This window comes from Lithobates pipiens, unplaced genomic scaffold (genome assembly GCF_037356315.1).
Source record: "Lithobates pipiens isolate NorthernLeopardFrog02 unplaced genomic scaffold, aLitPip1_a1.2 Scaffold_16, whole genome shotgun sequence".
Classification (NCBI taxonomy): domain Eukaryota; kingdom Metazoa; phylum Chordata; class Amphibia; order Anura; family Ranidae; genus Lithobates; species Lithobates pipiens.
The window spans coordinates 645,936,154-645,957,299 of NW_027507748.1; the positions used below are offsets into that span (position 1 = coordinate 645,936,154).

Sequence of the window (21,146 nt, forward strand, 5' to 3'; positions counted from 1 at the left end):
TGCAAATGGTTAAGTTGCAATAATAATATCCACAAAAATGTTGTTTGTTGTCAGTCCACAACATGGGAAAGGGAAAATGTGCATGTAATCTTGTATTGTGTATGAAGTACTGCATATGTTTTTTAAATTGTATTTGCTTTGACATATACTTAAGGCTAGTATGACTTTGCAGTGGGAATTTTCATGTGACTTAATACATACACTCTAGGGCATTCAAACTGCAAGAAAGTCGCATCAAAGTGAAGCAGGAATGTTTTTTAAAGACGCTGCAACTTTTGAATAGGTGCCATTGAAATAAATAATTTTGACTTGTCATGTGCATTTATCTGTCGAAGTCGCATGGCAGGTCGCAATAGTGTGAATTGAGTCTCGGAGACCTAGAGAATCACCTTTTGTAAAGTAACTTTGAAGTTCTCTATTCATAAATGTTATATAAAACTAGGAGCAGTTTGTTTTCCTGTTTCTCGCAACTTCTACACCCAATAAGTATGGTTCTTTTGTCTCGTATGTAAATGATATGTATTATCATTAAATTATGAACAGTGTTTATCGTTTCTGTTTCTGAACAGTCTATGGAAATCTTCCAAAGTAAAATGGAAGCTGCGGAAAACATTGCATCACAGAATTCTAAAGGAGAGCAAGATGACCGATGGGAAAGGTGGAGAAAACCTAGCCATCGTGACTATGAGTCTCAAAGGTCAGCAAGACCAGATCGTTCTGCAGACTACGAGAGACGTCGAGATAAATATGAGGGATCCCGTGACAGATATTCCCATAGGGATGACCGAGCACATCATTCGGACAAAACAAAGAAGGAAGAGAGAGACTCAAAGGGCGACAGAGGTGGAGCTGAACGTAAAGAATATCTGACCAAACGTGTGGAAGAGGCTGCTGTCCCAAACAGTAGTTCTTCTAAACTCAAAAATGCGTTCCTAAAACCATCTGAAGATGATCTGTCATTTACTACTGGAATAAAGCCACAGAAAAATAAGGCTGTCTTCTTAAAACCTGAAACTGAAGAGACTCAGTCATTGTGGAAAAGGAGAGTAGAAAGCCACAGGGAGGAAAAAAAACAATCTAAGGTGGCAGACAATGAAATCAACCAAACAACCGAACCAAGAGAATCTACTGACAAGGACAAGAGCCTGCCGGACTCGCCACCACCCCCAAGGTAAACCTTTTATGATTCAGTAATACACAGTAATGTTTCTTCATAGGAAATTGTGGTGTCCTTCTGGGATCACCCTTGAAAGTGAAATGGAGGTACCAGCTACCTCTAGTATTAAGTGTTGAGCACAGTAAGGTCTCATTATTCTTAAGTGGTGAAGCTGAAACAGGACCAATACATCTGTATGGTGATAACATGATTGCTGTTGTCATCATCGGGGTGGAAGCTTCTGATTTCAAAGGAGACTTGTTGCTGTAAGGAAAGGTGACCTCTGTTATTATTTGAAGGGTATGAATAGACGTATAGACAGAGAATTCTGCTTTTCTAGGATCATTTCATCCAAAAGTTATACTTTAGTTCTAAGTGGAGCCCAGTGAGCTGAGACAATGAGACCTCCCTTCTAATTCCCGAATCGATTTCAGTCCACCTGGAACTTTTCAGTATTTCTTACCTCCTATTGCATTCTCCACACTATAGAATAAAAAAATCCATCATAGACATTGAGAATCCCTCATATTGGCCTTAACAGGAGTGCACACCTTGGAACTCTAGTGCAGAGATCTCGCCAGTAGAGACCCAGAAACTCAAAGTAGTATTAAAGTAATTTTTTTTTTTTTTTTTTAAACGGGGGCTTTTATAACAGAAGATACACTAGTGGTATATTCTGTCATAAATGCCTCTCCCAGCCTGTCAGCGGTAATGTAATCTGAGCCACGCATGCACAGCTCAGACCACATTTACAGTACCTCCTTAGTGTTGTGGTGGTGTTCTTTACCATAAAAAGTGGGGTTACCCTTTAATGAAGCACTGAAAACTATGTAGTAACCTCAGAGAGGCAGTATTAAAAAAAAAATATGTACAGTATCTCACAAAAGTGAGTACACCCCTCACATTTTTATAATTATTTTATTATATATTTTTATGTGACAACACTGAAGAAATTGCACTTTGCTATAATGTAAACTTGTGCCAGTGTATACCAGTGTAAATTTGCTATCTCCTCAAAATAACTCAACACACAGCTATTAAAGCGGAGGTCCACCCTAAAGTGGGCCTTCCGCTCATCGGAACCCTCCCCCCCTCCGGTGCCACAATTGGCACCTTTCAGGGGGAGGGGGGTGCAGGTACCTGTACAGTACAGGTACCTGCACCCACTTCCGGGATGGCTCTCTGTGGAAAGGGGCATACATTACGCCCCTTTCCGAAAGTCCCCCGCTGCCTGCTGGGAAACACACAGCTCCCAGAGGCAGCGGGTCCATCCTTATTGCGCAGCGCGACTCGCGCATGCGCAGTAGGGAACCGGGAAATGAAGCCGAAAGGCTCCACTTCCTGATTCCCATACCCAAGATGGCGGCGGCAGCACCCGAGAGACGATCGAGAGATCGGCTTCGGGTGCCGACATCGCGGGCGCGCTGGACAGGTAAGTGTCACTATTTTAAAAGTCAGCAGCTGCAGTATTTGTAGCTGCTGGCTTTTAAAAAAAAAATAAAAAACGCGGATTCCCGGCGGACTCCCGCTTTAATGTCTAAACCGCTGCCAACAAAAGTGAGTACACCCCTAAGTGAGAATATCCAGATTGGGCCCAAAGTGTCAATATTTTGTGTGGCCACCATTATTTTCCAGCATGGTCCTCTTCCACTCCTCCATGACGACATCACAGAGCTAGTGGATGTTAGAGACCTTGCGCTCTTCCACCTTCCATTTGAGGATGTCCTACAGACGCTCAATAGGGTTTAGGTCTGGAGACCTGCCTGACCAGTCCATCACCTTTACCCTCAGCTTCTTTAGCAAGGCAGTGGTCATCTCGGAGGTGTGTTTGGGGTTGTTATCATGTTGGAATACTGCCCTGCGGCCCAGTCTCCGAAGGGAGGGGATCATGCTCTGCTTCAGTATGTCACAGTACATGTTGGCATTCATGGTTACCTCAATGAACTGTAGCTCCCTAGTACCAGCAGCACTCATGCAGCCCCAGTCCATGACACTCCCACCACCATGCTTGACTGTAGGCAAGACACACTTGTCTTTGTACTCCTCACCTGGTTGCCACCACACACACTTGACACCATCTGAACCAAATAAGTTTATCTTGGTCTCCTCAGACCACAGGACATGGTTCCAGTAATCCATATCCTTAGTCTGCTTGTCTTCAGCAAGCGGTTTGCAGGCTTTCTTGTGTATCATCTTTAGAAGAGGCTTCCTTCTGGGACATCAGTGATGCAGACCAATTTGATGCAGTGTGCTGCATATGGTCTGAGCACTGACAGGCTGACCCCCACCCCACTCCTTCAACCTATGCAGCAATGCTGGCAGCACTCATACATCTATTTCCCAAGACAACCTCTGGATATGACGCTGAGCACATGCACGCAACTACTTTGGTCAGAGAGAAAATGGCTAATTGGGCCCAATTTGGACATTTTCACTTAGGGGTGTACTACTCATTTTTATTTCCATGGTTTTAGACATTAATAGCTTAGTTTGAGGGGACAGTAAATTTACACAAGCTGTACACTCACTACTTTACATTGTAGCAAATTGTAATTTCTTCAGTGTTATCTCATGAAAAGATAAAATAATTTTTTTACAAAAAATGTGAGGGGTGTACTTACTTTTGTGAGATACTGTATATACATATAAGGGGTGTTGAAAATAAACGATGAATCGATGCATCGCAATTCAGCCTTAAACGATTCTGCATTGATGCAGAGAGGCTGAATCGCGATTGCACCGATGACATCATCCTCCCCTCCCTCCCTCCTCTCCACCTGTATGTCACTGATCTTCCCTAGGGTGGCTGCTCACCAGTGCCCGGATGGATCATACACAATGGGCATCTCCCGCTTTTGTCACTGAGCTTTGATCTGTATATCCTGGCGTGCCCATCGTCCTCCTCCAGCAGCCGCTGTAGCAGAGTCCCACCTCCTTGACCAGGTGCTGTGATAGACGGAACAATGATCCAAGATTGGTCAGCATTAATTAGCATTTCCATGATTCCGTGCAGAGCTGTTATCTCCACTCTGCTGACAGCGGTCAAAAAACCCCCCAAAAAACAGGCAGCCTGCCAAATGTATCACAGCAGGTGGAGATAAAGAGAAACAATGTAACATTTGGTTCTTTTAGAATATTTAGATCAAAAGGATGAACTTCGGTCTGCAAATGAGGTCAGTTTAACTACTTGAAGACTAAGTCTTTTTCTGACATTTGTTGCTTACAAGTAGTTAAAATCAGTATTTTTTGCTAGAACCCCCAAACATTATATATATAGATATATATATATATATATATATATCTATATATATATCTTTTTTTTTTTTTTTTTTTTTTAGCAGAGACCCTAGAGAATAAAATGGCGGTTGTTGCAATATTTTATGTCGCACTGTATTTGCGCAGTGTTCTTTCAAATGAAATTTTTTGGGGAAAAATACACTTTAATGAATTAAAAAAAAAAATAATAATGTAAAGTTAGCCCAATTTTTTTGTATAATGTGAAAGATAATGTTACGCTGCGAGAATCGTGCTCTTTATTCTAAGCAAAAAAATTGTGATTTTCATTTTAGCCAGAATCGTGCAGCTCTATACCACATGTATCCTATAAGAGATGAGTTCTGGTGGACCCATGTATAACATATGCTAGAGAAACTGACAATGCTGACACAAGATCAGCATTCAGCAGTTTCTATTTTAATGACCAAAGCAGTGATATTTATTTCCATAATGATTAATAATACATTTTAGGCGTATTTTAGATGTATTAGGGTGTTAATTATACCATTAGATTGATTGTGAAATCTGGATTACATAGAAGTGTGTTATTACTCAAAACTATGTCTTTTGGGTCACAATGACCATTTGCAGGAGGATGTAGCTTAAGAAAAACCACAGATATTAAAAATACCGGAAAAATTAAAGAGAAAATAACAGTTTCACTAAAATATATTAAAACTAATATCCATTTTGTATCATGTTTAAAGCAGTACTCCTAAAGGTTCATCTTTCTCAGTAGTGAGTTGCTTGAGATTTTTCATAGTAAGAGCATATTGGTATGTCAAAAGGGAGCTCTTTATGTTTAATTGAGGCCTTTCCAATTTCTCGTGTCCTCTGGCTCTTGACAGGCGCTTGTATTTTTATAAGGATGTATCTCATATAGACTTTGTAAGTAGCCCCCCTCAGTATTGGTATAGGGGTGTCAGGAGAAGCATTGGTCTTGAAGAATAAGGAGTGGGTTTCTGCGAGGGTCTGGCGATGGCCAAGGTCCACTAAGAGGGGCAGCATTTAGTCTCAAAAGGCGAGGAGTGTTGGGCCTGGCATTGTTACCAAGCTTGATACTTACAGGCGCATAGTCAGACCACAATGTTGTGCCAATCTGCGAGGTAGTAACCAGCTGAATAGTCCATTTGTCCATGAGGAAAAGTAAATTCTTGAGTAAGAGAGGTGAGGGGGAGTAGTACGAGTAGTCTTTCTCTGCACCATGCTGAAATCTCCAGTTGTCGTAGAGGTTACTCGAATGTAGAAGATGGTTAATAGTATGATGAGCATGTCTCTTGTCATGCATTAATAAGACTATACTGGGTCTGATTGATGTCATAGATACAGTTGTGCTCATAAGTTTACATACCCTGGCAGAATTTATGATTTCTTGGCATTTTTCAGAGAATATGATTGATAGCGCAAAAACTTTTCTTTCACTCATGGTTAGTGTTTGACTGAAGCCGTTTATTATTAATCAACTGTGTGTACTCTTTTTAAATTATAATCACAACAGAAAATACCCAAATGACCCTGATCACAAGTTTACATACTCTGGTGATTTTGGCCTGATAACATGCACACAAGTTGACACAAAGGGGTTTGAATGGCTATTAAAGGTAACCATCCTCACCTGTGATCTGTTTGCTTGTAATTACCTTACATACTCGAGTATAAGCCGAGATTTTCAGCCCCTTTTTTTTAGGCTGAAAGTGCCCCCCTCGGCTTATACTCGAGTCACCGCCGTCTGTCTACCCGATCAGCGTGTCGTGCAGACAGACGGCGGCCATACCACTATTCAAAAGCCGCGCCTCCCTGTCTGTGATAGGCGGAACACTCAATTTCCCAGCAGTCAGTGGTCCGCCTATCACGGACATCCGCTCATCCTCATACTACGGACGAGGATGAGAGGATGTCCATGATAGGCGGAACACAGACTGCTGGGAAATTGAGTGTTCCGCCTATCACAGACGGAGGCGCGGCTTTTGAACAGTGGAATGGCCGCCGTCTGTCACAGACGAGAAGAGGTGCGGCGATCCTGGCATGGCCGCCATATGTGCAGAAGGACACAGGCTCAGGACACAGGGCGGCTGGACACACAGGGCGGCTGGACACACAGGGCGGCTGGACACACAGGGCGGCTGGACACACAGGGCGGCTGGACACACAGGGCGGCTGGACACACAGGGCGGCTGGACACACAGGGCGGACGGACACACAGGGCGGACAGACGGACACGCAGGGATGGACGGACACGCAGGGATGGACGGACACGCAGGGATGGACGGACACGCAGGGATGGACGGACACGCAGGGATGGACGGACACACAGGGATGGACAGGCATGTCTCACCCTCGGCTTATACACGAGTCAATAAGTTTTCCCATTTTTTTTTGTGGTAAATTGGGGGCCTCGGCTTATATTCGGATCGACCTATACTCGAGTATATACGGTAGTGTGTGTGTATAGAAGGTCAATGAGTTTCTGGACTCCTGACAGACCCTTGCATCTTTCATCCAGTGCTGCACTGACGTTTCTGGATTCTGAGTCATGGGGAAAGCAATAAATTGTTAAAGGATCTGCGGGAAAAGGTAGTTGAACTGTATAAAACAGGAAAGCGATATAAAAAGATATCCAAGGAATTGAGAATGCCAATCAGCAGTGTTCAAACTCTAATCAAGAAGTGGAAAATGAGGGGTCTTGTTGAAACCAAACCACAGTCAGGTAGACCAACTAAAATTTCAGCCACAACTGCCAGGAAAATTGTTGGGGATGCAAAGAAAAACCCACAAATAACTTCAGGTAAAATACAGAACTCTCTGAAAGAATGTGGTATGATTTCAAGATGCACAATAAGGAGGCACTTGAAGGATGGGCTGCATGGTCGAGTCGCCAGAAGAAAGCCATTACTACGCAAATGCCGCAAAGTATCCAGCTTACAATATGCCAAACAGCAAAGAGACAAGTCTCAAATCTTCTGGCACAAGTAATTTGGAGTGATGAGACCAAAATTTTGCTTTTTGGCCACAACCATAAATGCTACATTTGGAGAAGAGTTAACAAGGCCTATGATGAAAGGTACAGAGGCGGATCACTGATTTTTTTTCCGTATGTGTGAGCTTCAAAGGCACATGAAATTTGGTCAAAATTGATGGAAAGATGAATGCAGTATGTTATCAAAAAATACTGGAGGAACATTTGCCTTCATCAGCCAGGAAGCTGCGCATGGGACGTACTTGGACATTCCATCATGACAATGATCCAAAACACAAGGCCAAGCCGACCTGTCATTGGCTACAGCAGAATAAAGTGAAGGTTCTGGAGTGGCTCTCAGTCTCCTGACCTCAATATCATTGAGCCCCTCTGGGGAAATCTCAAACGTGCAATTCATGCAAGACCGCCTAAGAATTTACAGGAACTGGAGGCTTTTTGTCAAGAGGAATGGGCAGCTTTACTATCTGAGAAGATAAAGAGCCTCATCCACAAATACCACAAAAGACTTCAAGCTGTCATTGATGTTAAAGGGGGCAAAACCACTGTATTAATAACTGGGGTATGGAAACTTTTGATCAGGGTAATTTGGCTAATTTCTGTTGCTATTACGATTTAAAAAGAGTAAACGCAGTTGATTAATAATAAATGTCTTCAGCCAAACACTAACCACGAGTGAATGAAAAGTTTTTGTGTTTTCATTCATATTCTCTGAAAAATGGCCAAGAAATCATAAACTCTGCCAGGGTATCAGCACAATTGTAAGCAAATGAAAATGTCTTTGAGGTTCTGTAGTTGAAAGTTCACTGAGTCACAGATGGCCGTGAGAACCCCATTTTTCTTATGGACATTTGAGGCTGAAAACAAATTAGGGAAATGTTTCAGGGTGAAAGAAGGCGTCTTAGTGGCCGCAAATGTGTTTCCTGAACAAAAAGAATGTCCGCTTTAGGTGAGTTGGATTCTTTAGTGAGAGACGACCGCTTAGCAGGCAAGTAGAGGCTCCTTACATTGAAGGAGACAAATTTAATTGCCATGTTGATAGGAGAGTCATGGAGAACTCAGTAGATGTGAGCTTTTCCTAGTTTGTTTTGAGAGTCCTGGAAGGGTCCAGCATATTGTCGGTCTGGACAAGGTCTCGGTCCGTGATGGAAATGGTTGGTATGGAAAAGGATGGAGAGTGGTATGGTTGGATTGGATGAGTGGGTATCCCAGAGCGGGTGTTCAGAGAAATTGTGCAAAGTATTGGAGTAGAAAGGACTGGTAAAGTAAACAAGGGGAACAAAGTGGAGAACAACAAAGAGGAGAATGTAAAAATAACTTACGCAAAATGCAAGTATAACAGGTAGCAACAGTCACTACTTTCAAATCGGGGGAGAAGATCGACCATACCAACGTGTTGGTAGGGCAGTGTGACATTCGTTAATGCAAGGTTTTATGTGGTTAGGCTGAAATAATATGATAGGGCTGTCCTATAGATGCCAGGGCAGTCATTCATTCCATTCTGTTCCCATGTGGTATGGTATAGAAGGTTGGCCATCCGCAGGTAGGATATGCCATTCCTTAAGCAGGTCCAGGCCAGCTTCCAGACTCTTGATTGTGTATGACCTTCCTTGTTTTTTAATTGTGAGTTTGGTGGGGAATCCCCACTGGTACCCTATATTTATTGTCACGGAGGGCCTTAGTTATTGAAATAATTTTTTTCCTGTGTTTCCTTAGTGTCACTTTGGAGAGATCTGTGTAGAGCCTGTGCAGGAAGAGCAGATGCGTTTTTAGTGGCAGACATCAATTTGCTTTTGTTTGGTAAAAGTGAATATGTACTAGTACATCTCTAAGGACCAAGGTGGGTAGAAAGGCTGGCTTGGGAATCCTGTGTGCTCTGTCAATGGCAAGTTTTAAGTAAGTGATGGAATAGTTGCATAGTAGGTGAGGTTGAAAAAAAAGATACAGGTCCATAAAGTCCAACCTATGTGTAGGATTATATGTCAGTATTACAATGAATATCCCTGTATGTTGTAGTCGTTCAGGTGCTTATCTAATAGTTTATTGAAACTATCGATGCTCCCGATGGAAACCACCGCCTGAGGAAGGAAAAGGATACATTCTTGCCGCTCTTACAGTAAAGAACCCTCTACGCAGTTTAAGGTTAAACCTCTTTTCTTCTAATTTTAATGAGTGGCCACGTGTCTTATTAAACTCCCTTCCACGGAAAAGTTTTATCCCTATTTGTGGGGTCACCAGTATGGTATTTGTAAATTGAAATCATATTCCTTCTCAAGCGTCTCTTCTCCAGAGAGAGTAAGTTCAGTGCTCGCAACCTTTCTTCATAACTAATATCCTCCAGTCCCTTTTATTAGTTTTGTTGCCCTTCTTTGTACTCGCTCCATTTCCAGCACATCCTTTCTGAGGACTGGTGCCCAGAACTGGACAGTATACTCCAGGTGAGGCCGGACCAGAGTCTTGTAGAGTGGGACAATTACCACTTTATCTCTGGAGTTAATCCCCTTTTTAATGCATGCCAATATTCTGTACTTTTGTTAGCAGTAGCTTGGCATTGCATGCCATAGCTGGACCTATCATCTACTAGGACCCCCAGGTCCTTTTCCATCCTTCTTTTTTTTTTTTTTTTTTTAAAGTATTCTTTATTCATTTTCTTCATAAATACAATCTTTATATCATATTATATCAAAATTTTTAAACATGTATAAAAAAAAGAAACCATTAGATCGTCAAGGGTACAGTCAATCCTTCATAATTTTAACGATTATCTGACTTCACAGCATTATTTCCCTTCAGGCAAAAACAAAACAAAACAAAACAAAAAAAAAACACAAATGAAATGTTCCCTCCCTCCGTCCCCCTCTCTCTCTCCACCTCCCTCCCCCTACATTGAATATCCTATCCTGTCCATCCAAGGCTTCCATATTTTTTCAAATTCCTTCAGGTTTCCTCTTTTTATATACACTGTCCTGTCCTTCCATATTGTTTCTGTTATTATCCTTGTCCAATCTCTTGCCGAGGGGGGGCTCTCTGCCTGCCACCTCTGTGCTATAAGCTTTCTTGCCTGAAACATACACCTCAGTATTGCTTTAGTTGTACAGGATGAGCCCCCTATTCCCTCAGCCAATCCCAGCACACATAGTCTGGGATCTCTCCCTACTCCCACTCCAAACGTTTCATTCAGAGTGTGGATAATTTCTGACCAGTATCGAAATAGTCTGGGACATCTCCAGAACATGTGCGCTAGGTCCCCAGTATCTTGACATCTTGGACACTTATCATCCTCTCTTTTCCCGAAACCAAACAGTCTCTTGGGGGTATAGTATGATCTATGCAACAGCATCAAGTGAGAAACCTTCTGTGCAGGCGAGATTGAGATAGAATGTCCTGCCTCTAATAACTTCCTCCATTGCTCATCTGAAAATACCCCAAATTCCTCCTCCCATTTCCCTCTACATTTAAGTTTCTCTGGGTTTTCTATATTCCCTTCAGTTATGTATGGGTATATTTCTGCTATGGTTCCCCCTGCCTTTTCTTGCGCGTTCCATCTGTCATAAAAAGGGGAGTTATTCCACACTGGGCCTTGTTTATTAAATTGTTTATCCAGCGCATGTCGGATCTGCAAATATTTATAGAATGAATGCTTTGGTATATCAAACTCCGCCCTCAATGCATTAAATGTTTTCAATATACTTCCTTCGTATAATTGGGCCAGTTTATCAATCCCCTTTATCTCCCATGGTCTATATCTACCAATCAATTCCATTTCTGGCAAGTTTAAATTGTTCCATAATGGGGTATGTTTAGTCAGGCCTCCCAGGCCTTTTATAGCCTTTACTGCCTTCCAGACTTTTAAAACCATTTTTATCGTCGGTATCCTATATTGAAATGAGTTTGCCTCCAGAGCTTCCACAATTGTATTGTGAGGGGACTCTGCTATCATCAATGCCTTATTTGTTCCTCCGATCCTACCTTTACTTATCCCCAGATGCTGTAATTGAGCTGCTAAAAAATAGCTCCGTGGATGAGGTACTGCCATTCCTCCTTTCCTAGTTGGTAGTTGTAAGGTCTGGAGGCTAATCCTTGACACTCGACCTTTCCATATGAGTTCTCTAAATAATTCTTCTATTTTCTTAAACCACTTTTTATCAACCCATACCGGGGAGTTATGCAGTAAGTACAGCATCTGGGGCAGCCACACCATTTTGATCAGGTTACATCTTCCCACAACTGATAGTGGGAGCTTCTTCCATATTTCAATCTTAGTTCTAAATTTCGTTATTAGTGGGAGTATATTATCACCAATATATTTTTCAGGGTCTCTTTTAATAAGTATCCCTAAGTATTTTATTTGATCGACCACTTCTATCTGCGGGGCTGCCAGCATGTTTTGATTCACTATTGAATCTACTGGCATTAGGGCTGACTTTTCCCAATTTATAACCAATCCAGTAAGATTACCAAAATCGGCAAGTATAGTCATCCCCTGTCTAAGGGTCTGCTCCGTGTCCCCCAAGAAGAGGAGGATATCGTCTGCGTACAGAGCTATTTTCTCCTCCCTCCTCTTTCTCTGGAAGCCTACCATATTTATATTTGATCGTATTGCGATGGCTAATGGCTCCATAGCAAGAGCAAAAATCAGGGGTGACAGTGGGCACCCCTGTCTTGTTCCCCTCTCCAGAGAAAACCTATCTGAGTACTCATCATTAATCCTTATTCGCGCACTAGGACCATTATATAGGGTTTGTACCCAAGCAATAAACTTGGGGCCAAACCCAAATGTGCCCAGTGTTCGCCATATATATCCCCATTCTAGGCTATCGAAGGCTTTACCCACATCTAGCGCCATAATTGCTCTTTTACCCTCGTTTTCCGTTGGCAACTGTAGATTTAGGTAAAGCCTCCTAACATTCATGCTAGTGGACCTACCGGGGATAAATCCCGTTTGATCGGGATGCACGAGTCTCGAAATAATTTTATTCAGTCTGAGTGCCAACACTTTAGCTAATATTATAGCGTCAGAACAAAGGAGGGATATAGGTCGATAGGATTTCGTATCCAATGGGTCTTTCCCCTCCTTATGCAAAACAACTATCGTTGCTTCGGTCATTGATTTTGGAAGCTTCCCTTCTTCTTTTCCATCCTTGATTTCCGCAGTGGTTCTCCCCCCTATGAATAGATTGCATTCATATGTTTGCCACCCACATGCATTATTTTACATTCTCCACATTAACCACTTGAGACCCGCAATACGTCTATTGACGTCATGGGGTTTCGCTGGTTATATCTAAATGATGCCTGAGTCCACAGACATCATTCATAGATTGCCGTTTTCAGCCAGCGATTCCCTACACCATAAGAACGATCATAGCGGCTGTTCCACCGCTTGATCGTTCTTACGGGCGGCGGGAGGGGACGCCCCCCCCCCTCCCGCCGCCCTCCGGTGCTTCTACCGACTCACCGTTTCCATTGGTGAGTCGGTCACAGGATCCGCCGGCCCCAGCATGTGATCATAGAGATTTCCGGCGGACTAGATTGTCCCCGGAGTCTCTATGATCGTTCGGAGGCTGGGCGCGATGTTATGACGTCACGCCCGGCCTCGGTATTCAAATTAACGGCGCCAATCTGGCTAGGAAGCCAGGATCGTTTTTTTTTTTTTTTTTTATTCTTCTCAGCCTAGAGGTGAGATATGGGGTCTTATTGATCCCATATTTCACTGTAAATAGGTCCGATCGTGCCATATTCCTATTACAAGGGATGTTTACATTCCTTGTAATAGGAATAAAAGTCATCAATTTTTTGTTTTTGTTTTTTTAAGTGTAAAACTAAAAAAATAAAAATAAAATTAACAATTAAAAAAAAAATGTTTAAGCGCCCCTGTCCCCGTGAGCTCACACACAGAAGCGAACGCATACGTAAGTCCCGCCCACATATGAAAACGGTGTTCAAACCACACATGTGAGGTATCGCCGCGAACGTTAGAGCGAGAGCAATAATTCTAGCCCTAGACCTCCTCTGTAATCCAAAACATGTAACCAGTAAAAATTTTTAAAGCGTCGCCTATGGGGATTTTTAAACCAAAGTTTGGCGCCATTCCACGAGCGCGTGCAATTTTGAAGCGTGACATGTTGGGTATCTATTTACTCGGCGTATCCTCCTCTTTCACATTATGCAAAAAAATTGGGCTAACTTTACTGTTTCTTTTTTTTTTAAGCATGAAACTTTTTTTTTCTGAAAAAAACGCGTTCGAAAAATTGCTGCGCAAATACCGTGCGAGATAAAAAGTTGCAATGACCACCATTGTATTCTCTAGGGTCTTTGCTAAAAAACATATATAATGTTTGGGGGTTCTATGTAATTTTCTAGCAGAAAAATTAGGAATTTTACATGTAGGAGAGAAATGTCAGAATTGGCCTGGGTCTGAAGTGGTTAAACCTCATTTGCCATGTAGTTGCCCACTCCATTTATTTGTTCAGATCTACTTGCAAGGTTTCCATATCCTGCGGAGAAGTTATTGCCCTGCTTAGCTTAGTATTGTCTGCAAATAGAGAGACTGAGCTGTTTACCCCATCCTCCAGGTTGTTTATGAATAAAATAAATAGGATTGGCCCCAGCACAGAACCCTGGGGGACCCCACTTCCCACCCCTGACCATTCCGAGTACTCCTCATTTATCACTACCCTCTGAACTCGCCCTTGTAGCCAGTTTTCAATCCATGTACTCATCCTATGGTCCATGCCAACTGACCTTGCTTTGTACAGTAAACGTTTATGGGAACTAGAGCTGCACGATTCTGGCTAAAATGAGAATCACAATTTTTTTTGCTTAGAAGATAGATCACGATTCTCGCGGGATATCATCTTTCACATTAAAATAAAAAAAAAATGTGCTAACTTTACTGTTTCGTTTTTTATTTTTATTTATTGTATTGCATAAATTGCATTTGAAAGACTGCTGGGCAAATACAGTGTGACATATAATATTGCAGCAATTGCCATTTTATTTCCTAGGGTCTCTGATTTTTTTATATATATATATATTAAAATGTTTGGGGGTTCCAAGTAATTTTCTATCAAAAAATATTGATTTTAACTTAAGAAAGAAGTATCATAAAAAGATTTAGACTTTAAGTGGTTAAACTTCCTGCATTTACACTGGTTGAAAGCTTGGTTGGCAGACTGCCCAGATTATTTTTTTACACAAGAAGTTCTTTCCCTTTGATCTAAGAAGTAAGTGTTCCTTACAATGTTTTAAGTTCTACACTTGGCAGATTGCCCAGGATGCTTTCTTTTGACAGCTGAGTGAGCAGATAATCTCTGCACTTGTTTATATGAAAGAATGGCCTACTCTCAGCGGAAGGGGGGGGGGGGGTGATTGCGTTTTTGTGTTAACGATTAATCGTGCAGCTCTAATGGGGACTGTATCAAATGCTTTTGCAGAATCCAGATACACCACATCTACAGACCTCCCTTTATCTACATGGCAGCTCACCTCCTCATAGGTGGTTAATAGATTGGTTTGGCAAGAAGGATCCGTCATGAATCCATGCTGATTGCTGCTAATTATACCGTTTTCATTACTAAAATCTTGTATATAGTCCCCTATCCCCTCCACAAGCTTGCATACTAATGATGTTGGGCTAACCGGTCTGTAAATCACAGGGATGTATTTTGCCCCCTTTTTTTTTTTTTAAATAAAATTTTATTGAAAAAGGCATAGAACAAATTGTACATAATACAAAGGCGAGAGTTTTCTCATTGAAATATAAGGATCGAGTGAAAACAATCATACAGCTTATGGTTTGGTAGTAACTAAACAGTGTGTACATGACTTAAGGGAAGACTAACCATTCTCCCCGGAGAAGGGAGAAGGGGAAGCTTCAACTGGATGGATCTGGAGGTCAGAAGGTAACCTGGTGTGTTGTATAAAAGCGAGCTACAGGATAAAATAAAGTATATACTGAATTTAAAATAAATATGAAATAAAATAACCGTGGGGGGGGGGGCAGGAAGGGGGGGGGGGACTGGTCAGTGGCAGGTGCAGTTCATTGCATAATGGGGGGGGGGGGGGAGGTGCTGCACAGATCCCGGCTGTCCATGGAGGTGAAGAGTCCCCGTGTGGGGGGAGAGAGATAGTCAGGAGCACAGAGACCCGCTTGGTACAGATTCAGGTTGCAGCGATTATCGCCGTTGGCGCGTGTCCCTTATGGATGAAGGAGTGGTCCTCAAGGTGGGCTCGTTCCTGTGGGGTGAGTTTAGACGCCATATAGAAGCCCCATCTGTTGTGAAAGCGTAGTTTGGCTTTGGCGTTGAGAAAGCTAGTATTCAATTTGTCCCGGAAGAGGAGATGCATAAGTTCTCTGTCTACTTGTGGAACAGAGGGTTTGGTCGTGGTTGTCCAGTTGGCTAGGATGGTTCTCCTAGCGAGTAACAAGCAGAGCAAGGCCCACTCCTTGCCCAGAGGTGTGGGGGTAGCCGACCAGGGGAGTAGTTTGGGGTCCCAATACCCGAAGATAAGGAGTAGCGGGTCCTTGGGGAGTTTCAGGAGTGTTATCTTGAAAATAAAAGCCAAAATTCCATCCCAGAATGAGGAGATGACCAGGCATGACCAATAGCGGTGGGTAAGGGAGGGTCTTGGATGCTGGCAGAGAGGGCACAAAGAAGCAGCAGATTGACACGAAGGTGAGTAATGTAGAAAAGGTATGTGTGCTCGATGTACAATTTTTAGTTGGGTTTCCCTCCAAGTTTCATTTGGTACCAAATTATAGACTGTTTGGAGTCCGTGTAGGATCTTATCCACAATATCGGTACTTGGGAAATCTTTGGCCCAGTTAGAGACCGAGGAAGATTCCAGAGAGGGTGTAGTATTCAGTAGTAGAGGTTTGTAAATATCAGAGATGCCATAAGAGTCTTTGTGGAGAAGTACTTCTATGAAAGAGGATTGGAATCTTGCATGTTCCGCTCTGCAAGTTTTCTGCAAGAAGCTGAGGCATTGGCCATGGTGAAAGGCGGATGAATCCGGTAAGGAGAACTTGATAGCTAGCCGGTGGAAGGGAAGTGCTCGACCAGAGTCCGGGTCACATAAGGAGAAGAAGGTGGCGAGGCCCTGTTGACGCCATGTTTCATAGGGTTGGCGGTCCAACCCCGGGGTAAAGTGCGGGTTGCCTTGTATCGGGAGGTGTCTAGAAATGAAGGGGGACAGCTTAAGGCTCTTCCGTGTTTCTCTCCAGGCAATAGCCGTGTCCCTCAGTAAAAGGTTGTGTTGCAATGACGGATCCAATTGTTTCCATTTGCAATGGAGAAGAGCAGCTAGGGAGTAAGGATGGGTCATTGCAGCTTCCAGTGGGTAGTTAGAGCAGCGGGATTTTTGGGATATCCAGTCTAGACCTACCCTCAAAAGACATGCTAGGTTATACATTCTAAGGTTGGGAAGGCTAATACCCCCTTCGCTCCTGGGAAGGTGAAGTTTAGAGAAGGCTATGCGGGGTCTTTTGCCTCGCCACAGGAATTTAGAGATTGCTGAGTTTAAAAGTTTTGTATCCTTATGTCTAAGGAGTAGGGGTATCGTCTGAAGAGGATACAGGAGGCGTGCAAAGCTGACCATTTTTACCAGGTGACACCTTCCCAAGAGCGAAAGAGGCAGATCCATCCAGTTGTCTAATTCCTGTATAAGTTTGGCAAAAAGGGGGGGGGTAGTTCAGGTGGTAGAGAGATGAGGGGAGCCTCCCTATCTTAATGCCCAAGTACGTGATATGGGTTTTGGCAACTTTGAAAATGGAGTGATTTGCCCATGTCGGGGGTGGAAGGGATCCCAGGGGGAGTATTTCGCTCTTAGAGTAATTAATGCGCAGTCCCGAGCACCGTCTGAACCAGTCAATTAAGAGTTTAATCGTGGGCATGTCTGTTGAAGGGTTGGCGGAGAATATCAAGACATCGTCAGCAAAGAGGGAGGTTCTTAATTCGTGTGACCCGATTTCGATCCCGTGTAGCGGAGCTTTATATGTCAGGTATCTGGATAGTGGCTCCAAGGCCAGATTAAAGAGGAGTGGGGACAAGGGGCAACCTTGTCTGGTTCCCTTATGTAGTCGGAACTCATCCGAAAGGAGGCCAGCGGCCACCAGTCTGGCTGCAGGGGATGTGTACATGGAACTGATCAGGTGTAGAAATGGTCCGGTGAAGCCCATATCTCCCAGTACCATGGACAGCCATTCAAAGTTGACATTGTCAAAAGCCTTTTCAGCATCTAGAGTGATAATGGCTAGATCGCTGGTAGGGTGACATCTGGCATGTTCTAGTGCCATCATCACCTTCCTGATATTAATAGTTGCCGTTCTGCCCTTGACAAAACCTGACTGGGCGGAGTGGATCAGGGAGGGGATGATGTCAGCCAGTCTATTAGCTATTATTTTGGAAAGAATTTTGACATCAAGGTTTAGAAGCGAGATGGGTCTATATGACCCGGGCTCTTGTGGGTCCTTACCCTTTTTTTCTAACAACTTAATAATTGCTTGGTTACCGGACGGGAGATAGGGGCCACCAGACCATATATGTTGGTAGACATCGGCCAGGGTCGGGGTTAGAAGTGCATTTAAAGATTTATAAAACTCGCCTGATAGGCCATCCGGGCCTGGGGCTTTGGAGGAAGCTAGTGTACGAATCGTATCGGATATCTCCGAGGGGGAAATGGGGGCGTTTAACGAATCGAGTTGTGCGGGAGATACTCGGGTCAATTGTACTTCGTCGAGGAAGTCGCGAGCAGTGGGTCGGTCAATAGGGTCCGCCGCATAGAGGGAGGAATAAAAGCGGAGCATCGCCGCATTGATGCCCTTTGGAGTAGTCGCCACTGTGCCATCTGGGTCGCGTAGCGACGATATGACCGTGGGGCGGTAGGTTCCCTTGCATAGTCTGGCAAGAAGCTTGCCAGCCTTGTTGCCAAATTTGTGTAGAGTGGCGTCGAAGTGGGCATGTTTAGTGTTTTCCAAGGTTTCGGCCCAAGTGTCAAATGACTGCTTGGCCGTATGCCAGGCCTCGCGATTTTCGGGGGAGTTTACGGCATAGAGTGCTCGTTGGGCCTGATGTAGTCTGGAACTGGAGGCTTTGTATTGAGACTGGGCGTGTTTCTTGAATGAGGAGGCGTAAGAGATAATGCGTCCCCTAAGGAACGCCTTACCTGCGTCCCAAAACAAGTGTGGGTTGTCAGCATGTATTGCGTTCGTCTGTGAATATGATGCCCATTCTTTCGTCATGAAAGCTTGAAAATCTGCGTTATGCTGCAAATAGGAGGGGAAACGCCAAATTTTGGGATTGGGGTGTATGTCGGGGGTCTCTAGAGTCACTGATATCGGAGCATGATCTGATATGGCTATATCATGGATTTCCGCTGTCGGAAGGAAGGGGATTAAGTCATTAGAACTAAAAAAAATAATCAATCCTTGAAAAGACATTGTGGGGATAAGAGTAAAAGGAAAATTCTCGGTCGGTCGGGTGGTGTAGTCGCCAAATGTCATGCAGGTGAAGGGATTCCATAGTCATTGCCAGGCTCGTGGGAATAGTAGCAGTCGAACAGAGTATGGGGCGTAATGATGAGGATTTGTCATCTACCGGGTGGGTAACGGAATTGAAGTCGCCCCCCACCAGATGCGGGAGGTGGGGGAAGCGCAGGAGCCAACTAGTCAATGCGCTGAAAAAAGGTTTTGTGGGGCTATTGGGGGCATAGACGTTCGTAATAGCAAGTTCCTTGGTCCCTATGAGGGCCCTGATCGTGAGGAGTCTACCCTGTTGGTCTGTGTCCGTAGATAGGATCTTACAAGGAAGATTCTTATTAATAAGAATAAGAACCCCTGCTTTCCGGCCCACGGCCTCAGAACCAACCACCTCACCCACCCAGAGCTTCCTCATCCGAACAAAGTCGGATGAGGAGAGATGGGTTTCTTGTAGCAACGCTACGTCTGTTTTGAGTCTCTTGAGGTGTCGCAGTATCTTCATACGTTTGTTGGGGGAACGAAGCCCTTTAACGTTCCACGAGACTACTTGCAGCATGGTGGAGCGTTAAAAGCAGTAACAGTGCGGATTAGTAGTACCATGTAGTAGGGAGGACCTGGGGCATATATTAGCAGGAGCTTTGCTCCAGATAGGGCTAGGGCAGCCCCTGATAAGGTAGCAGCAAGGAAGAGTAGTGTAAGGGAAAGTGCAGCTGTGGGAATAAGTAGAAGGAAGGGGCGGGGAAGGGAGCGGCAAATGTGCCAAACATAATAACAAAAAAAATAAGAACAATTCACTGTGAACTTCACTTTTTTCCGCATGGGGGTCACTGTGTAGACCAGCTCCCAGAACCAGGCCTCCGAACTGACATAAAGATGGCTGCCCTTAAAAGAAGTAGCACGGCACGCCGTCAACCCAGGCAGGGATCAGAACGAAGTGAGATGGTCTGCACAGAGGAATCCACGGGGGGAACAAGTGAGAATAACCTGAGAGAAAATATAAACACAAACATTGAGGAAAACAGTTATAACAGGACAATAAAAGAACAACCAGATGCCGAAGGCATATGGGGCACGGTAAAAGACATAAGTTCAGTCAATGCAACGTATGGGGCCAGTCACGGCCCTGGTCAAATATTACCTGAGGAGCGCATGTATGGCGCAGGTGGCCCAGGAGGGGATTGATTCATGTAGAAGCCACTTCTACCATGAGAGAACGGGTGGTAGGTGAAGCTTCGTCCCTAAAAGGGAGGGAAGACAAAAAGGTGACAAGGTCCTGGGGTTCATCAACGTGGGTTGAGAGCGTGAGGAGCTGGACCTGAGGCCCTGAAGCGCTTGGGGGAGTCCTTCCGTAGGCTCCTCTGGTCAAGGGCTCTATTGACTGGGGCCGCTTTGGGAGCCGGGCTGAGTGGAGGGCCCGAGCGTAGCGATTTCAGAAAACGTGATGCATCGTCCGGATCTTGAAAAGAGAGCTGTTCTCCGTTGGGTGCTTTGATCCGTAAGATTGCCGGAAATGCCAGAGTGAATTTCATCTGCCGTTGAAATAGTTCCGTACAGATATGTTGAAAGGCCTTCCGTTTTTTGGAGACATCCACTGAATAGTCAGCAAAGATCAGGATTTTGACCCCGTCGATCTGAAGTGATCTGGACTGACGATACTGCTGCAGAGTGGAGGCTTTGTCTGAATAATTCAGGTATTTGGCAATGATCGGACGCGGGGACTTGCGCTCAGAGTTGGGCGCCCCCACACGATGTGCTCGTTCCACGACGAAGGGTCCCCCCAGGCCCAGAGCCTCCGGGATGCGGCTTGCACACAGGTCTGATAGGGCGGATTGGTGGAGCGACTCGGGGATACCTACAAAACGCAGGTTGCTCCTCCTGGACCTGTTCTCGAGGTCATCGAGCTTTTCCAAGATATATTTGTTAGTTCTGTCCTGAGCTTGTTCCAAGGACTGCGTTTGGTATAATTCTTCCTCTAAAGTAGAGATGCGATTCTCAGCCTCATTGAGTCTGGATGCATGTTCCCCGAGTTGGGCTTGAAATTTATGCATGCCTTGGGTGACAGCTTTCTCAACAGAGGCAGCTATCATGGGGGAGAGGAGAGCAGCAACAGCTTGTGCCAGGAGCTCTGTCTGTGGATCCTGCAGCGGTGGGGATGGCAAATGATGCAGCATGGTCGCAGGCGCCACAGGCCCAGGTACATGTGTGGAGGTTGGAGATTGTAGGGAAGAGGGTGCCTTGGAGGTTGTTTGGCCTTGTGCTGG

At 44.3% G+C, this 21,146-nt stretch overlaps 1 protein-coding gene across 1 annotated transcript in view; it reads left to right on the top strand.

Moving 5' to 3' along the window:
- Positions 1-21,146, top strand: part of CWF19L2 (CWF19 like cell cycle control factor 2) — a 339,825-nt gene that overhangs the window by 73,325 nt on the left and 245,354 nt on the right. The window contains exon 8 of the mRNA XM_077484334.1: positions 570-1,171. Coding sequence (XP_077340460.1) covers positions 570-1,171 — 602 coding nt within the window. The remainder of the gene's footprint in view (positions 1-569; positions 1,172-21,146) is intronic.